The following is a 15,841-nucleotide window of genomic DNA, read 5'->3' on the forward strand; positions in this document are numbered from 1 at the left end:
GCGCTTTAATTAGTCTTGCAAAACAAACCCAGAACCAGTGCCAAACATTTTGCATTTCAATGCATTCTTTAACCTTTTAAACCCTAAGATCAAAATTAAAATTCTCCTTTGTCAACCCTATTCATATACTATAGAGCGTTTTCACCCACGTGGCCAGCATCTATGCTAATTCATTGGAACAAAACAAATCATTTCATGATGAGAAAAGAGTTCTACTCCCAGAGGATTTTCTGGGTAAGCCAACATGGCCGCCGTTTCATTGTTTTGGAACACCAATATGGCTGCCGTGACGTCATGTGAAAACGCTCTATAGAGGTAGTGAGGAGAAGTTGATTAAGTATCAAGCAAAATACATTTTGTGTGATCATGTCCTTAATTCTTATGACTACTCTGTTTTACAAAGCATTGCTATAAGGAGAAATTTGATGCTGATCACTCTTGGGGTTTAAAGGGTTAGAGATTTGTAGCTGTCATCCCTTGTGAGTTACATCTGGCGCTCTGACAATCAGCAGGAGAGGTAATAGGTTGGTTAACTGGTAATAGACCCCTTTCGTGCAACTTATTGTCTATCCCAAAATTGTGCATAACCATTGTTTCCAATTTTTCTCCTAGGTATTACAGTCGTCTTAGAGAAACTGAACACAATGCTTGTGCAAAATTCTGGGGGGAAGAGGGTAACCGAAAATTATGTGAAAATGGTGAATCAGACATTTACATGGAGAAAGAGTAAAAGAGAAGTGAAAAGGGGCCGGGTTATAGGGAGGGATTGGACCCCTCCTTTAAATCTGCCACTGTTATTCTCACTTCTGTATGTATGTAGGCTGTTCGAAGCACGCTTCACGGTAGTCAGGTCCGTGTGGGCCTTTCACCTTCCACACTCCTTCGCGCCTTTCCCACTATCTGAGAGCCTGGAACAGGCTGGTAATATGCCATAACCCAAAACCCTAGCTGACCCTACTAAAGGCTTAAAGGTCTCAGCTTTATGGATTATATAAATGCTTGCAGTGCCTGCACGTCCATTCAGTTTTTTCATGCAGATGGCCATTCACATTCTCATCAGTTTTGACTGATCACAAGGTGTTTTTTGCATTGATTTACAACTTAATTTTGCAGCTGTCAAAAAACTCACCAAAAACTAATATTAACAGAGGGGAATACCTTTAATAATGTAACTGTGGACAAAATTATGCAGCAATTGAGCCAATTGCATCAACTAACAAATTGTAAGTAAGGATCAAAGTCTAGCAGCAGTAACAAACTGATTATTATTGTTAGTCAAAATAATTCACATTAAGGTGTTACAAAATCCTTTTCTGCTGAAGTTCTTAAGGTGCCCCAGAAAAATGTTTTCCTTGGAATTTTTAAAACAAAAATGGTTTGCATTTCAATGATCAAAACAGTACAACTCCAAGTCATAGACAGTACAAATCCAAGTCATACACTTTTTCCGATGTTACAAAGTGTCATATTGCTAATCAAATGAAACTTGCCCCACAGAAAGTTTGTTTATAATAATATATTATAATTATTAATTAATTTAAGATTAGCTAAATTTCTCCATCAAACCAAGTGAAATGAACAATTTGATCATTGAATCATATTAAAACACTCTGGGTAACATTCCCTATGATGTTCAACACTTAGCCGCATCAAACATCAAGTGATCTTTGCTACACAATTACATTTGAATACCAGCCAGCTCTCAAGCATTATGTGTGAGTTTCACGTCTGCATACAAAATACAGTGATTTCACACATCAAGGACTCAAAAATCCTGACAAATTGTTCTTTAACACATGAGAAATCAGTTTCCCCGAAAATATTCCAAACAAGAACGCGCTTACAGCGGCATTCAGGTCTCGCCTGCTTGGAGATTAGATCCAGAAATGAGGAGGTGATTAATTCTACAAGAAACATGATTTACTCGCTAAAGGTGTTTTACTTCCTACTTTATCGATGTCCATACTTCTTATTTGTTCCTGAATTGATTTAGTACGCGTGTTAGCGATGACCAAAAACACTTCTGCGGTAGCAGGCTATATGCGTGTATGAATACACAGAAATTCAAGGACCTCAACCCAGAGAAATTACATCATTGCTGGATTTCGAGAAAGTGATTTACATGGCACGTCATTTCAATCACTGCCGAAAATAAATTGCATGCTCATCCCAAGAATCATTTGCATACAGTGAAAGTTTACAACATCCGACCATCGCAATTTTGCTAATTAAGATTCTTATTTTTTTTTACTACTCCGTAGTGTTCACTTGCTCCAAAGTAATCAACGCTTTCAAGCGATAGAATTTGTGGACCGACACGTTTTGGAAAAGCTCTAAATTTAATCTTTCCTAAGCTTTCTTCGCAAAATATTCCTGGCTTTGATCACGCAACGATTCTTAGTCCCAGTTTCCATGGTCTCCGCAAGGAAGTCCTGGCACAGTGACCTGCTTGTGTCCTAAAATACGACCAAAAATTCCGGGGGGTACTTCCAGAAAAAACTGGGAGGGAAAAAAGAAACCCTTACCCTTTTTCGGACCAAAATCTGTTATTTTCCCCACCCTATTTCAGACCTGAAGCCCTAGAGCCCGGTGCATGACTGGAGTGCATGACAAGCTGTTACAGCACGTACATGGTAGTTGGCGTAAACATTAAAAGGGAAATGGTCTTATCGCCAAATGATGAAGAAGCAGCTAATTCTTCTAAGAAACATATCCAATTCAAGACTAGAGTGCACAAACCATACCCTATTTCAGACCAAAATGGCTAAAAAAAACCATACCCTTTGTTGTGGCACATCCCTATATAACCTATAAAAGGGACTACCCCTGGGGTGAAAAACTCGTTGCAGATTATGAGTCTCACTGCTTACGCAAGTGAGTCTAATATTAAGCACTTTATGTTGACTATGTGTCCCAACTGTATTAAAACATGCTAAAATTGACAGTCACCTTTTGATAGCTTCAGAAGTGCTCAAAGGTTGTCAAAACATCTTCGGACATTTCCAGCTAAGTTTGAAAGTCTCAATGGAATCAATGTCATCAATGGAAGTATTCTGAAGATGTTGAGGCATTTTCGGAAATTCTGGTCATGACAAGACCAAGTGGCAGGTATAGTTTGTATAGTTGTGTAACCAAAAAAGGTCGATTTTAAAGTTGTCACATACTTTGTATGTCCTGGTTGTTTGATAACAAAGTGTCATAATTGGTATTTAATGACGGTTTGAAACTTGTTGCTGATACTGAAAACAATGGTACAGCAACAACTTCTTTGGGTGACAAAGGTCCCTCAGAAGAATCATTTTTGCCATCTTCTGTTTTCCCTCAATCAGCTCTTAGTGAATGACACTGGAATCACATCAGCTTTTACTAAAATGAATGATAAAAACAAATATTAAATGAAAAGCCTCATCTAATCTTATTATAATGCTATGAACAGACAATGACATAACTGAGGTCTACAATAATAATAATACAGTAGGCATTCTTTACACCTAAGGGGCACTCCCTTGATTAACCTAAAAATGCTGCCAAACAGGTTATATGAGTTTACAGGGTCTTCAGTCTTATAAATAGGGTATGCAGTGTCTTGGACAGAGTATATTTTCTGGACTGGATGACATTGAACCTTGGTGGTGAGCTGTCTACATGTGTGGTGTACAAAAAAAAGGCATACATGAGCCAAAGGTCCAAACAGCTGGAGCTTATCCCAGTATCCTTAACATGAAGCATGCTTAGGGGTGTTGTTACTCCCCCCTGGATCGGATACTAGTCCATCTCAGGGTCCCCCCTCCCAGCAGTATGTTGCTGTTACTCATTTATAACTATTTTTTGGGTCCTCTCCAGAGCTCATTTTAACCCTCCTTAGCGGATTGGGCTAAAATGGGTCTGAGTCGGGCCCAAAACATATTTATGCCTACAAAAACTACTTCTCTGGCCATGCATAGCCCAACTCTTCTGGGGATTCATCTCACCCCACCCCCTCCTCCCCCCCGAACCCGATAGAAACACGTGTATATCTAAACACGTCACGTTTTTCTGCCGCACCGGTACCTAGGAATGAGCGCTAGCCAAACATCAGAGGAAGAATTTTAGATTAATCGAGGTAAATCCGTGTAAAAAACTCTTCTTCATATCCTTCGCATCAAGGGGGGAGGCTACGTTTGGACGCGAGTTTTTTTGAACCTACAACAAGATGTTGGCCGATTTATTCCAAATCTGGATATGAATGGACAGGGATTTGTTCACTCAGTTCATAGATTTATACAGCGACAAAACTTCGCGGAAAAATTATCTCACGTTTTTACGTTCACCCAAATACTGCCAAAACGTCTCTTTCAGAAACCAGTGTTGATACTTTCCTTTCATGGGTTCAGATCAGGTGCGAGTTCTAGAAACTTTCGCGGCCCAGGAAATTATTCAAAGAACTTACCATTTCCTCCCGTGACGCTAAAAAGTTTCTCTGCGACTTTAGCTATATTTCCTCTAGTAACACTCGAGCAGTAAATATAGTTGCTTGATTGATCACCGAATTGCACATAGAATGAGCCTTTCACGCCAGTTTCGCGCTTGATGTTTTGGCAGATGATTTTAGCGTCACCATTCTTCGGGAGCTCGAGCACATGGTCTTTGCCGTTGTACCTAATGGTGATTGATTCAAGTTTTTCGTCCTCACAATCTGGTTCTTGTTGTCTCTGTTTCTTGAATTTTGTTTTGATTTTAGCCTTTCCCCTTTCAGTCATGATATAGCTCGCAGAAGTAAAGATGCAAATATGGCTCCCTTGTTTACGTTTCAAACTCTTATAATGGCGCGTATGTGAGACAGATTAGACACGGCGCGGTACGGTGAGATTTGAAGCACCGCCCACCCGTCTTCGTTCTCTCCGTCTGCAACGTGAGTGCTATTATTATCACGTCATTGAGCGTGACTTCACTATTCTCTACTTTATAGTAAACCTAGAGAAAATATGGTCCTTATTTGAAGCGATACCATTTTTCTTCTCCTTTTTATAGCCTGTTCAACTGATTTAGAATTTTTATATTGTGTTGCCAGTCGTTCTCCCCTACCACGTCCACGTCTACCACGTATGTATATCCAGGATGTATATGCACAAGATTTCCAACCCGACTCCTAATCAGCTCCTGGTGGTTTGAGCTGACCTGTTTTGTCCGTACAAAGCTTGAGAGAAAGCAAGTAAAGTCATTTAAAATAAGAGGGGTCTTAAGACAGCCGAAATCTCGCCCCATCCCCCCACACTGATGACCACTGGTTTCATTTCGCGGGAAATCTCAGGCCACGAGCGGAGGGGCACTCTAGTCAGCTGTTTTATAAAATTTTATAAAACTTTATAAAACAGCTGACTAGGGCATCTTTACGAATTTTCCAGAGGTTTGCGCACTTTTCAAAACATCCTGTCTCTTATTGGTCCCACGCAGGTGACTCGATTAAATCAGATTGAATTTTTATCAGTTCACTGGGGTATGAAAATCTCTGATCTGATCTGTTCTCGCACGAATAGAATGTAACTTGCAACATGTGAAACGTGGTTCGTGTGATTGCGTAGGCAAAATCAGAGGGAAACCACTATGTTTTGCTTTGGAAAATTATATGAAAGCTCATTTTCATAGAGAATTGCACTTTTTCAGTTAAAACGTAGCTCTTTTACATTGAATGCTTTTGCATTGTTTTCCTACTTGAGTCTTTCTTGTTTTGTTCATTATTCATGGTGCCACAGGCCTAGGTCAGGAAGCAGGGGCACCCAACGAGAAAAGAGTTCAAAACCACTTAAACATAGCATTGTTAAACGTATTTTAGTATTTAAACGGTAGATATAGGCATATTCTTATCCCCTAAAAATTTTTCATCTGTTCGGATTTCCTAGTTGAAAGTCCAGTGATCTGAAGACTATAGTGATCCAAACTTACCTTTTCGAAAATCTCAGCCAGAAAAGGCTCCCGAAAATTCTAGGTGAACTTTTTAGGGTAAAAATCCGTTAAAAATGGGCAATTATACCAATTTTTTAGTTGTTTGAAAATCCTAGGAGAGGCAGGCAAGTAAGAAATTTTACAACAAATGTTCCGAAAATTCGGGTCTCAAATCGTCTTCCGAACAGATATTTTCCGAAAATTGACGTTGGGTGCCCCTGAGGAAGTGGTCAGGGAAAGAATTTCCTCAAGGTCGGGGAAAAGTCAGGGAATTTCAGTTTAGTCAAGGGAAAATTAAAGTCTTTCAAAGAGGTCAGGGAAAAATAAATTCAAGAGTACACATTTATTCTTTTCCCTCGACTTTTATTGTTTTCTAACAGTTAACAGTTTTTTGTACATTTACGAAAATGAATCATGTTGTATAATTTGGTAGAATATTGTTCATGAAATTGAACGACAAGCTAATGTTGGGTTTTCAAGAAAATTAATCTTTTTTCGCACGTTTATATGATAAGGAACTATCAATTCATGTACGCTGCACGTGACTTGCTGGTAGCATAAATAAATGGGCGAAGGTTGAGAGCCTCACGCTCCCGGTTGAGTGCATTATCAGGACTAATTTGTTAAATTGTATGTTAAATCGGTTGATCAGGGAAATTTTACATTTGTCTGGAAAAAGTCAGGAAAAAGTCAGGGAATTCCAGAAACCTCTTGTTGTGGCAACCATGTTATTTCATATCTTCGAAATTTTTTCCACGTAAATTTAGCGCGAGCGTGGACAGAAGATTTAGAAACCAAATTGACACGTGTCCTCTTAAACCACACCCAGTGAAAAAAAAATTTTTCTACTTAATAAACTCTCTCTGGTTGATTAAGTCTTATTAAGTACCCCTTTGTCTTTTGTGATCTTTTATCCTTTGTATGTATTCTATACATACAGTGGAAAATGAAAACAACAATAACCGGCAGTTTATTAACGTATTTAATTTATTCTGACTAGGAAAACCTTAGTTTCCTATAAAGTCAGTAATAAAGTCATTGTGCATTGCTGAGGAAGGAGTACAGTGTTGTGTGACAACTGGATTTGACCACAGTTGTGGACTGTTAAAAGCAAAGGAAAACTTGATTGCTAAGTGGTTTGAATGGGCAAGGGGACAATGGCAGTGCCATCTTAGAGTATGCAAAGTCCCTTATGTTCTCCAGGCCCCAGTTGTTCAAACGTTGAATAGCGCTATCCACCGGATTAATCACTATCCAGCGGATAAGTATTAGGGAAACCAATCACGCTATCCGCTGGATAGTGATTTATCCGGTGGATAGCACCATCCAGCGTTTGAACAACCGGGGCCAGGGCTATAGGAGCGAGCAGATTACTTAAGAGCGTATGAAAGTAACCACCCTGTGCAAGGAAGGTGACATGCAAAGTGAAGAGAGAAAAGTGACTGTACAAATAACCTTTTTAATACAGACATCAAAGGGAGTCAAGAGCCCATAGGCCCCCGATATGGAGGTGTCTGTATTATATAGCTAGCTAGGATGGTATGAAGTGGGTATTGTTGGAACAAGAGAATCCCCTTTCAAAGATAGGCACATTTCCATAAGGTTCAACTGTATTTTTAAAGTGCAAAAACAAATTTATTACAAACAGAGCATATACATTTCCAGTGAAGTGTTCAATAATAGTAATATTATTACAGTAATAGCCATTATCTATATTTCCAGCAACTTACATTGCCTGAAGCTCATTCCTAGTGTAAACTGGTACGCTTTTCTCCAGTTGTCAGCAGAATCCTGGCTTTTGAAAAGAGGATATTTTCAAACCTCCCAATTTTACATGTGAGCCAATGGTTAATTCTGTCAGCCAAACACACTGTATTTTACCCCTGATTGTTCATGCCCCCTGTTCTACACTTTTTCCATGCCCAGATGAAAGGGTTCAAAAATCTTGATTCTAATGAGTAAAGTAGGATATCACCAAGACAAATTTCATTGCTGCATTTCTCACTTCCCGCAAACCTCCAGTTTTCACTTCTTCTGCCGGTTGGATTTTCTGCCTATCTATCTTATCCTACCCTATCTTTAGCAGGATGTTTTTCCTCGTTGAGTGGACATTAAAGGAAAACACCTTACATATTTTTAGGAATGAAATTTGACTCAGATTTTTGTTTGAAGGCAAACCTTATACTTGATGACTACCACCAGCATATTATGTGCATTAATTAGAAGATAGCTGTAAAAGGAACAGCATTTCATAGTTCTGTGTCCAGCTTGCTGCATGTTACATCAATGGCCTCCCTTGGCTGTCAAATCTTATTAAGAGCAGAAAACCTGTCTAAACATGCAGCCTAAGTGGCACACAAAGTTAGTATTATTTATCGTAACATCCATTTCAAAAACTGTTAAACAACTTAGGAAATTAAAACTAGCCAAAAATCTGATTTAAAGATGTCATAATTTTCTCTTGGCAAATAAATATTAGATCCATATCTGTTAAATTCTGAGATTTTCATGCCAAAAACTTGTCATTAACATGCCCCATGTACAAGCAGCTGTCACGCAAAATCTTTTCTTGGTGGCGTAAATCTCTCTGGGAAATACTCTTCTTGTGTTCTTCAATCATGTTTACATAGTTGGCATTTATGACACCTGGTCTTCCTGTGCGCCCCATACTGATCAAATATTTTTCTCTCATATTTCCCCGCTCCTTTTCCATTTCATCTTTTTGTAACTTGTTTCTTTCCTCCTGCTGCCTTTTTCTTTCCAGTTCCAATTCCTAGAATTGAGGCAGAAAGATGACAGAATGATTAATTTTGGGGCCATTGATACATTTTGAGCAAAAACAAGAGGCCTCTAATAGCCAACATTTCACGCGTCACCACCGGTTTCCCAGAAAAATGAAATCTAAGGAACAAACATACAAATTCCATACTGATGATGCATCACTACCCATATCCAGGTAGTGCTTCTGATTGGCTGAAAATTTGCTTCATCCAATCAAAACCACTACCCAGATCTTGGTAGTACTAGTGACATGTCATCAGTATGCAATTTCTATGCTCGTTCCTCAGATGCAGTGGCAGATCCAGACCTTCAGATAAGTGAAGTGCCCGGTCTCAATTTTCGGCACTTTGGGCGTCAGTTTGGTTTGGGGTGGGGGCAGGGGGCAGGCCACTGAGATGTCATTTCATGGGGAAACCAGGCGACTCTGTGAAATGTTGACTGTTTTCTCAGGATAGCATCTTTATAGGATGAGTTTTAAAAGAGATCCAAACTTTGCTTTAAGATTCCTCTTTAAGTCTTTAACAGTGGCCAACATTAATTCTCTCCTATCAATATCAATACATTGTCAAAACGTTGTGAGAATTAACAGAATGGTCACCTCAGAAACATACTTTGATCAGTTAAACAACTAATTCTTTGAGGGATTTAAATGATACAAAAGTATGATATGCAAAAAAAACATATCTGCTGTTGTAGAGGGACATGGGAGAGACTGTAAAGCCTGGTTCCCATATGCTGCCGATGTATCTGTGAAGTAGCCGCCGGCACCGCCTGGGACCCTTCTCAGACAAATGAGAATATACGCCACCAGCAACTAGAGCCATCGCAGAGCTCTACTGCCAGCATGCCTACGAAGTTGAACTTGCGTAAACTTTGCAGGCATACCAGGGGTAAAGACTTGGATGAGCAATGTTGCCCGCCACTTCTGTTCTATATCGGAACAGTGTCCCAGGCAGTACCAGCGGCCATGTCATAGGTGCATCGGCAGCATATGAGAACCAGGTTTAACTTATGTTCAACTTAGTCCTACGGTACGATAAACAGTTTTTAATTATTCTAATTTTAGTCCTACCGCCATAAACAGTTTTTAATTTCTAGTTGTATAATGTATCTATAGTTTTAGTTGGTAGCATATTTTAGGCAATTATGAGAAAAATGTTGTTATACATTCTTAATTTCCAAGTTACATATTTTGAGAAATTCTCTTGTAAATTATTTTTAGTTCATCTTTGTATTTTAGTTTATCTTAATTCGTGCCGACGGCGCTAGAACGAATGAATGATACAGTTAGGAAAGCTTCGATCCGCCTCAGGAATTCGTGTCTCGACGTTCATATTTTCGTGTCAACAAGATCGATTTCGCGCTTTGACTTTGCTCCGTAAAATATGCATTGTTCGGAGTCGCTGGCTTACCATAGTTCGGTGCGATGAAGCGAAGCTGAGAAGTTTTGTCAACTTTTTGCCATGAATTTTTGTGGAATTTCACTTCTAACTTTAAAGGCGAGAAGCTCCAAGGTCTTTGAAAATACAACGTAACGACAGGCTAGTTACGTTTAATTCTTCATATTTTAGCTATTTGCGTGTATATCAGAGCGGCGTCTAATACTCAAAGAATTCATTAAGAATTTGACATTCCTTCGATTTAACGCCGGTACGAGTCTTAATAAACAATGCTCAAGATTCAATGCTCAAGAGATATTAGGAACCTTGCCCATTTTGTGCAGTTATGGACTAAAGTAAGGAATGTAAAACAAAGATGCAGGATAATTTTAACACCAAACATCCACCAAAACGCTATAAATATACCAGTTAAACACCATAAACACGGATGACACGATACGGCGGATAAAGCTTCACGACAATATTCCAACCTGACATATTGCAATCCTCGCCAAAGCTGCGTGCTTTCTTTCGATGATCCTCTGTTTTCTCAAAGCTTCCATGTGATAAGCTGCAGCCATTTAGTCGTTAGGAGTATAAATTCCACAAGATCTCTAGCACTTACAAAGCAATTTCTCAAAGACCACGATGGCTCTCAAAGGGATTTGTTACCAGTTTGGTATCTAAGGACAAATACTTGCAAAGTACTATGGGGCGGCAAGGGTTTCCCCTTACACTCCGCGGGATAGGAGGGCCGTGTGCGCGCCGAGCAGACACAGGAAAGCGACAAATGTTCCGCAAATTCTCAGATCGCTGTTACAAAACAATTTCGCAGGCGGTTGTAGTTAACTGGGCTAACTCTTGCATGCTATCTTTTGTATTAGAGAGGTTAAGCATTACGTTTACATCAAATTGCGAATGCGAATTTGTACAAAGTGACCAAGTTTCCCCTTTCCTTGTCGTTTACTGTTAATTTAGCCTGAATTTCATCCAATTGCTTCGAGTCGTTTTCTCCTCTCTGAGGGAGTAATAATAACGACTCGAAGTAATCGGATGAAATTCAGGCCACTGTTCATTATTTCTACACATAAATGAGTAGTTTCACGCAATTTTTTATCCATAAGAATTTTTTGAATTGTTGTCAATTTTTTCTGCTCATTTTCTATTTTGAGTAATTCTCAACTTGAATCTGACGTTTGCCGTTTGCCGTATGCGTAAAGCTTAAACTCTCGAATAAAAAAAAATTGAACTACAACTATTCAAAGCACCTGGCTGTATTTCATCCTTGCTAATGCGGCGTGCTTTTTATCGACTATTCTTTGTTTTCGCAGAGCCTCATTGTGATAGGCTTCAGTCATTTCTTGTTCAGTGCTGGATTTTTCTGACTGAATAGCAAAACTTGTTCAATTAGCAAAATTAGCTTCAGCGACGTCATTGTCGTCTATTGAATAATCGAATGCTAATTATCTGACGTCAATTTTGCATATTCGGAACAGAAATTGATGCGCATTTTTCCCACCCAATATATATTATATGCATTTTTCGCAAAACCGTCTAATTGTTTTGATTTTGAAAGCGTTTAAAATATACTTAACATCTTATTAAACCATCAAGAAACTTTATAATCCGCCATGCACTTTAGCCTTTATTAGCTCAAAGTCTAAAGCTCTTGAGTAGTTTTAGAGGGTCGACGATGCTCTCCATCATCAGTTAATCACCTTCCAGTAAATAATGGTTAACATACTCAGAACTCAGTATTCTTTGCTCAGAAATTACGCATTATGCGCACTCACACACGTGCTTGGAATTCAGATTAATTAGTTCAACTATTCAAGCGACAAAAGTAAACAAAAAAACAAGGTTACGACAATGGTGTGAAATAAAACCATTCAAAGTAACGGCATTTCCAGGTAGAAAAAAGAAATAATAATTTCAAGCTATACTTTATGGTCAGCATGATAAAACTTACTCCTAATATACAAGCCGTTCCCTTTCCTAAAAACCAAATCGGAGAGAGAGACTCTCTCCCCGATTGATTTTTTTTAGGGCACGGGCCGGGCGTCTGTGCACAGGCTAAGAAGATGGTGGCCAAGTAAGAAAGCTTCTGAAGAAAATGATTTCCATTAATACATCCCAATAGTGCAGTCGAGGGTTTTTATTAAATAAAAAATAACTTCTCTGAGACATAATTCCCTTTTTTGATTTGAGTACTAAATATATTTCCGAACTAGATGTCTGTGGACAAAATTCCACATGTGTCCGCTGCCGCTGCAGTCGGGAATAATTGAGAGTACGCAATACTATGGCTCGAACTAATCTTCTAATGCCTATTTTGTTCCTACAATTTCTGTAAAACGTAAAAAAGCACGAGTTTCAAGTTTAAATGCAAGTGACTGCAGCAATAGGGCAAAGAGCTTTTGCCAAATTATTTTCCTTTTACTTTATCGTACTATGAATATCCTTAGAAAACTAGGTACAGTTGTATGTTTTTCTGCATTTATGCTAACAGTTACTAAATGTGTAATGGAATTAACTCGAAAAGCAAGTGATTTAGAAAAGTTGTTACAAGCTTACATCTGACGGTGTTGCTATGGAACATGATTCCCTTGACAACTGTTTTGGGGCTAAATATTGTTCTCTGTTAACTCAATTCTTACCGCTCTCTCTCTCAACCTGCGCATAGCCTCGTGTTTTCTATCTATAACTCGTTGTTTTCTTTGAGCTTCTGCGTGATAAGCCATACTATCCATGATGGATTCCTTTCTTTTTGCCTTACCGACTAGTATAAGCACGTTCAACTGTAAATGAGACGCCGGCCGGGCAAATGAGGTTTAACATAGGCTACTGTCTTATTAGCTCTCTTGGGAGTCCCTAGCTGTCAAAAGAATCCTTCGTGGTGCTAATGAAAAAGATTAAGAGCTTCATTGTGAGGCGTAAATGAAATCTTTTATTTACAAAATCCCGTTTTATCAATACAGTAAGACAAAGCTCTTTGCTTGGTGCAAACAAGCCTTTGTACTTGAGTAGAGTACATAGACATTCAAATCACGAAGTCAGGACTGTTGTCTGCAAAGTTTTGTGGATTGGAAAAACTCCTGTTAGAGATGCGCGAAGGACAGAAACTGCTTCAGTTCTGCATGCATAAAAATAATCGCGCAAGTTTTTGGACGTTTTCTGAATATCATTTCCAAAGTTTTGTGTTACCTTGAGGGTACTTCGCTGTACTTTGCACTTTTGATATTTGTTTACAGTACACTTAAGAAATTTATTGACCAACCACAAACAAGGAAATTACCTCCCAAGGGATTCAAGAATCTACAAAAGACAATGCCTCGTAAACAAAGTATTAAGAAGATAGGATGTTAAATCACGTGTAATACCATAGAAGCTAGACTGTCTTTTGCAATCGTTTTGCCAGGCACAAAGGTGTTTTGTCGTGAAAATATAAAAAAAGTTCCGTTCAGAAAATGTATGGAATGGCATACCACCAAGAGGCTCAGAGAAGATTTCGAGTTATCGAAAGAAAGCATCTCGCTTTGGAAAATCTCAAACGCCAAAAGCTTGCTAGAATGGTAAGACCTTAATTTCGAATTCGAATTTGCAGTCATGAATTTGTTTTCTTCATGGCTCACCATTTATTGCAAATAAGAAGTTTATTCTTACGCTGATACACATAGTGACTTTTGCGCAACCCGAGTCAGACTGAACTTTTACTGATTACTTCAACTATCGGTTACGGAAGAACTAAAATGTTTGCTCAACACATTGAAAAGTAAAACAATAGCTAGAGAAATGGATTATTACATTTGTTTACTAAACTTTGGAATGGAGCAGCATTGCCGAATTTTTGAAGAAAAGCATATTAGTTTATGGCATTATATGTAGCTTAGCACGCTCTTGGTTGTACACATTAAAGTAACAATTTTGGAGCAACCTTATATAAAACTTCTGTTCATGATAAACATTTAGTGGGACATGTATATCATCTATTACAACATTTCGTAACTAGGACAACGTCATTCCACCTTACTAGTACTGGTTATTTTTGCATGCTTTCTTCCGCCAAACATTTAAAGGTGCGGCCTGCACAGCACTCTGATTAGGGCAAAAATAAATAAATAAATAAACCAACCCTTCGCATTTCACTCCCCCACCGAAGCAGCACCACAGTTCCGTTAGAAAGTAACCCATTCATCAAAACGTGAGTGTACTGGCAAGTCAAGATGAACAAATAAATGAGAAAGCATTCCCTTGAAACTAGATCTGATGAAAGAAGCAGAACTACTCTGGGTGTACTTGTGTGTCTGTAAAAATAGATAACTATGACATTAAATAGAGCCCTTTGCTTTACCGATAGCATAGATCCAAATAACGGATCAGTGTTAAATTTTCAAGTACATTCGTACCCCACCCCTGGGGGGGGACTCCACATATGAAAGGGGTGGGGATGCTCGTCTGAAATTTTGAATTAAACCCCTAAAGGAGACCGATCTGGGCGGGGCCCAAGCTTTTTTTGAACCCTAAAAGAGACCATGGTAAAACACAGAAAATATATATCTTTCGCGTGCAACCCTAAACGAGACCTTCACGGCTAAATATGATGGCGTTTTGCCGAGAACACCCTAAGTGAGACCACAATCCGAAATTTATACCTCTAAACGACACGACGAGTATCTCCACCCCTTTCATATGGGAGTACCCCCCGGGATTCGTACCTCTCTTAGAAGGCCACCCAGGGAAAATAGATACGTAGCCGTAGTAGGGAGGTTAAACAAGGGTGAATGTTCCGACAAGAAAAGGAAAAGTGGCTGAAGGTTATGAAATAGTCTCTCCACAGACTTTCTTCTTTGTCCGGTAGAGCTCGGGCTAGGGAACGAAAATAAAAACTGCAAAGGCGTTATTGAGCGCCACCATAATCGAAGGGGTGAAAGCGCTAAAAAGAAAAATGTTTATGGAGGCTAGGAGGCCGTTTATAGGGGTTCAAATCAGGAGCTAAGATTTTAAAGATTTTTTACCGAGAGATGATTAGTTTGCAGCAACTGTTGAGATGATCTTTGTTTTCATTCCAGGAAAAAGACACAAGTAAGAGGGTAAACGAAATGGAAAACAACGAGAAAACAGGGACAAGGGCAGGGACACGCGCGAACACTCGTTCGGAAACACGCAACATGACGAGGACTGACCCGCGCGCGGCAAACGCGCGTGAAGCGTTCTGGGTTCCAGACATCTGTAATACCACTACTGGTAGCACATACTACCGTGAACTCATCCCACCGAGACCTGAGCCGCTACATCAATGGCGGGATTTAAAGAACCGAATCAGACATGACTACAATCTTGTACCACTACCTTACAAGAATGAAGACATCGTTCAAAGATGACCTCAGATGCAAGGAGTCGGTCCATGTTTTGTAAAACTCTCTTTTGCACCACTATCCCACCCTCTCTCTCACACACCTGTGCAGACCTCCCTAGTAATGAATGAATACCATGTTGTCATGCCAACAATAAAATTGCCAACTGTTCTCATTTTCAGTTTATCATTAACATCTCATGTAAATTTAAATTCAAATTTTAGCTCTTTTTCAGTATAGCTCTGGCCCTAAGGAAGGCAAATTTTGTAAGCCGCCCTTTGCCGTATTGCCAGCCTTGCATTCAGTTATGTTTTAATTCCCACTTCAAGTGACCTCTGGCATTAGAGTCAGTCTACATCAGAGATCCGGCAGGAAAGGACCAGTCGGTTTTATTTGCGCGCATAA

General features: G+C 39.3%; 2 protein-coding genes across 2 annotated transcripts; one reads left to right on the forward strand and one right to left on the reverse strand.

Moving 5' to 3' along the window:
- Positions 1-7,552: 7,552 nt before the first annotated feature.
- Positions 7,553-10,764, reverse strand: LOC140948541 (uncharacterized). Its single transcript, XM_073397791.1, has 2 exons — positions 10,574-10,764; positions 7,553-8,695 (listed from the first exon to the last, which is right to left on the reverse strand). Exons 1-2 carry the CDS (start codon positions 10,661-10,663, stop codon positions 8,429-8,431), a joined length of 357 nt encoding a protein of 118 aa, XP_073253892.1. The 5' UTR covers positions 10,664-10,764; the 3' UTR covers positions 7,553-8,428.
- Positions 10,765-13,549: 2,785 nt separating this feature from the next.
- On the forward strand, positions 13,550-15,508 carry LOC140947234 (uncharacterized). The gene is made up of 2 exons (XM_073396293.1): positions 13,550-13,654; positions 15,152-15,508. Exons 1-2 carry the CDS (start codon positions 13,550-13,552, stop codon positions 15,461-15,463), a joined length of 417 nt encoding a protein of 138 aa, XP_073252394.1. The 3' UTR covers positions 15,464-15,508.
- The last annotated feature ends 333 nt before the right edge of the window (positions 15,509-15,841 follow it).

This window comes from Porites lutea, chromosome 9 (genome assembly GCF_958299795.1).
Source record: "Porites lutea chromosome 9, jaPorLute2.1, whole genome shotgun sequence".
In the NCBI taxonomy this organism is placed as follows: Eukaryota; Metazoa; Cnidaria; class Anthozoa; order Scleractinia; family Poritidae; genus Porites; species Porites lutea.

Excerpts from the sequence above, each read along its gene's own strand:
- LOC140948541 (XM_073397791.1), bottom strand. The coding sequence starts at position 10,663 with ATGGCTGCAGCTTATCACATGGAAGCTTTGAGAAAACAGAGGATCATC. Across the intron at positions 8,696-10,573 it reads CGAGGATTGCAATATGTCAG|GAATTGGAACTGGAAAGAAA; the intron begins GTTGGAATATTG and ends CCTCAATTCTAG.
- LOC140947234 (XM_073396293.1), top strand. The coding sequence starts at position 13,550 with ATGTATGGAATGGCATACCACCAAGAGGCTCAGAGAAGATTTCGAGTT. Across the intron at positions 13,655-15,151 it reads GCCAAAAGCTTGCTAGAATG|GAAAAAGACACAAGTAAGAG; the intron begins GTAAGACCTTAA and ends TTTTCATTCCAG.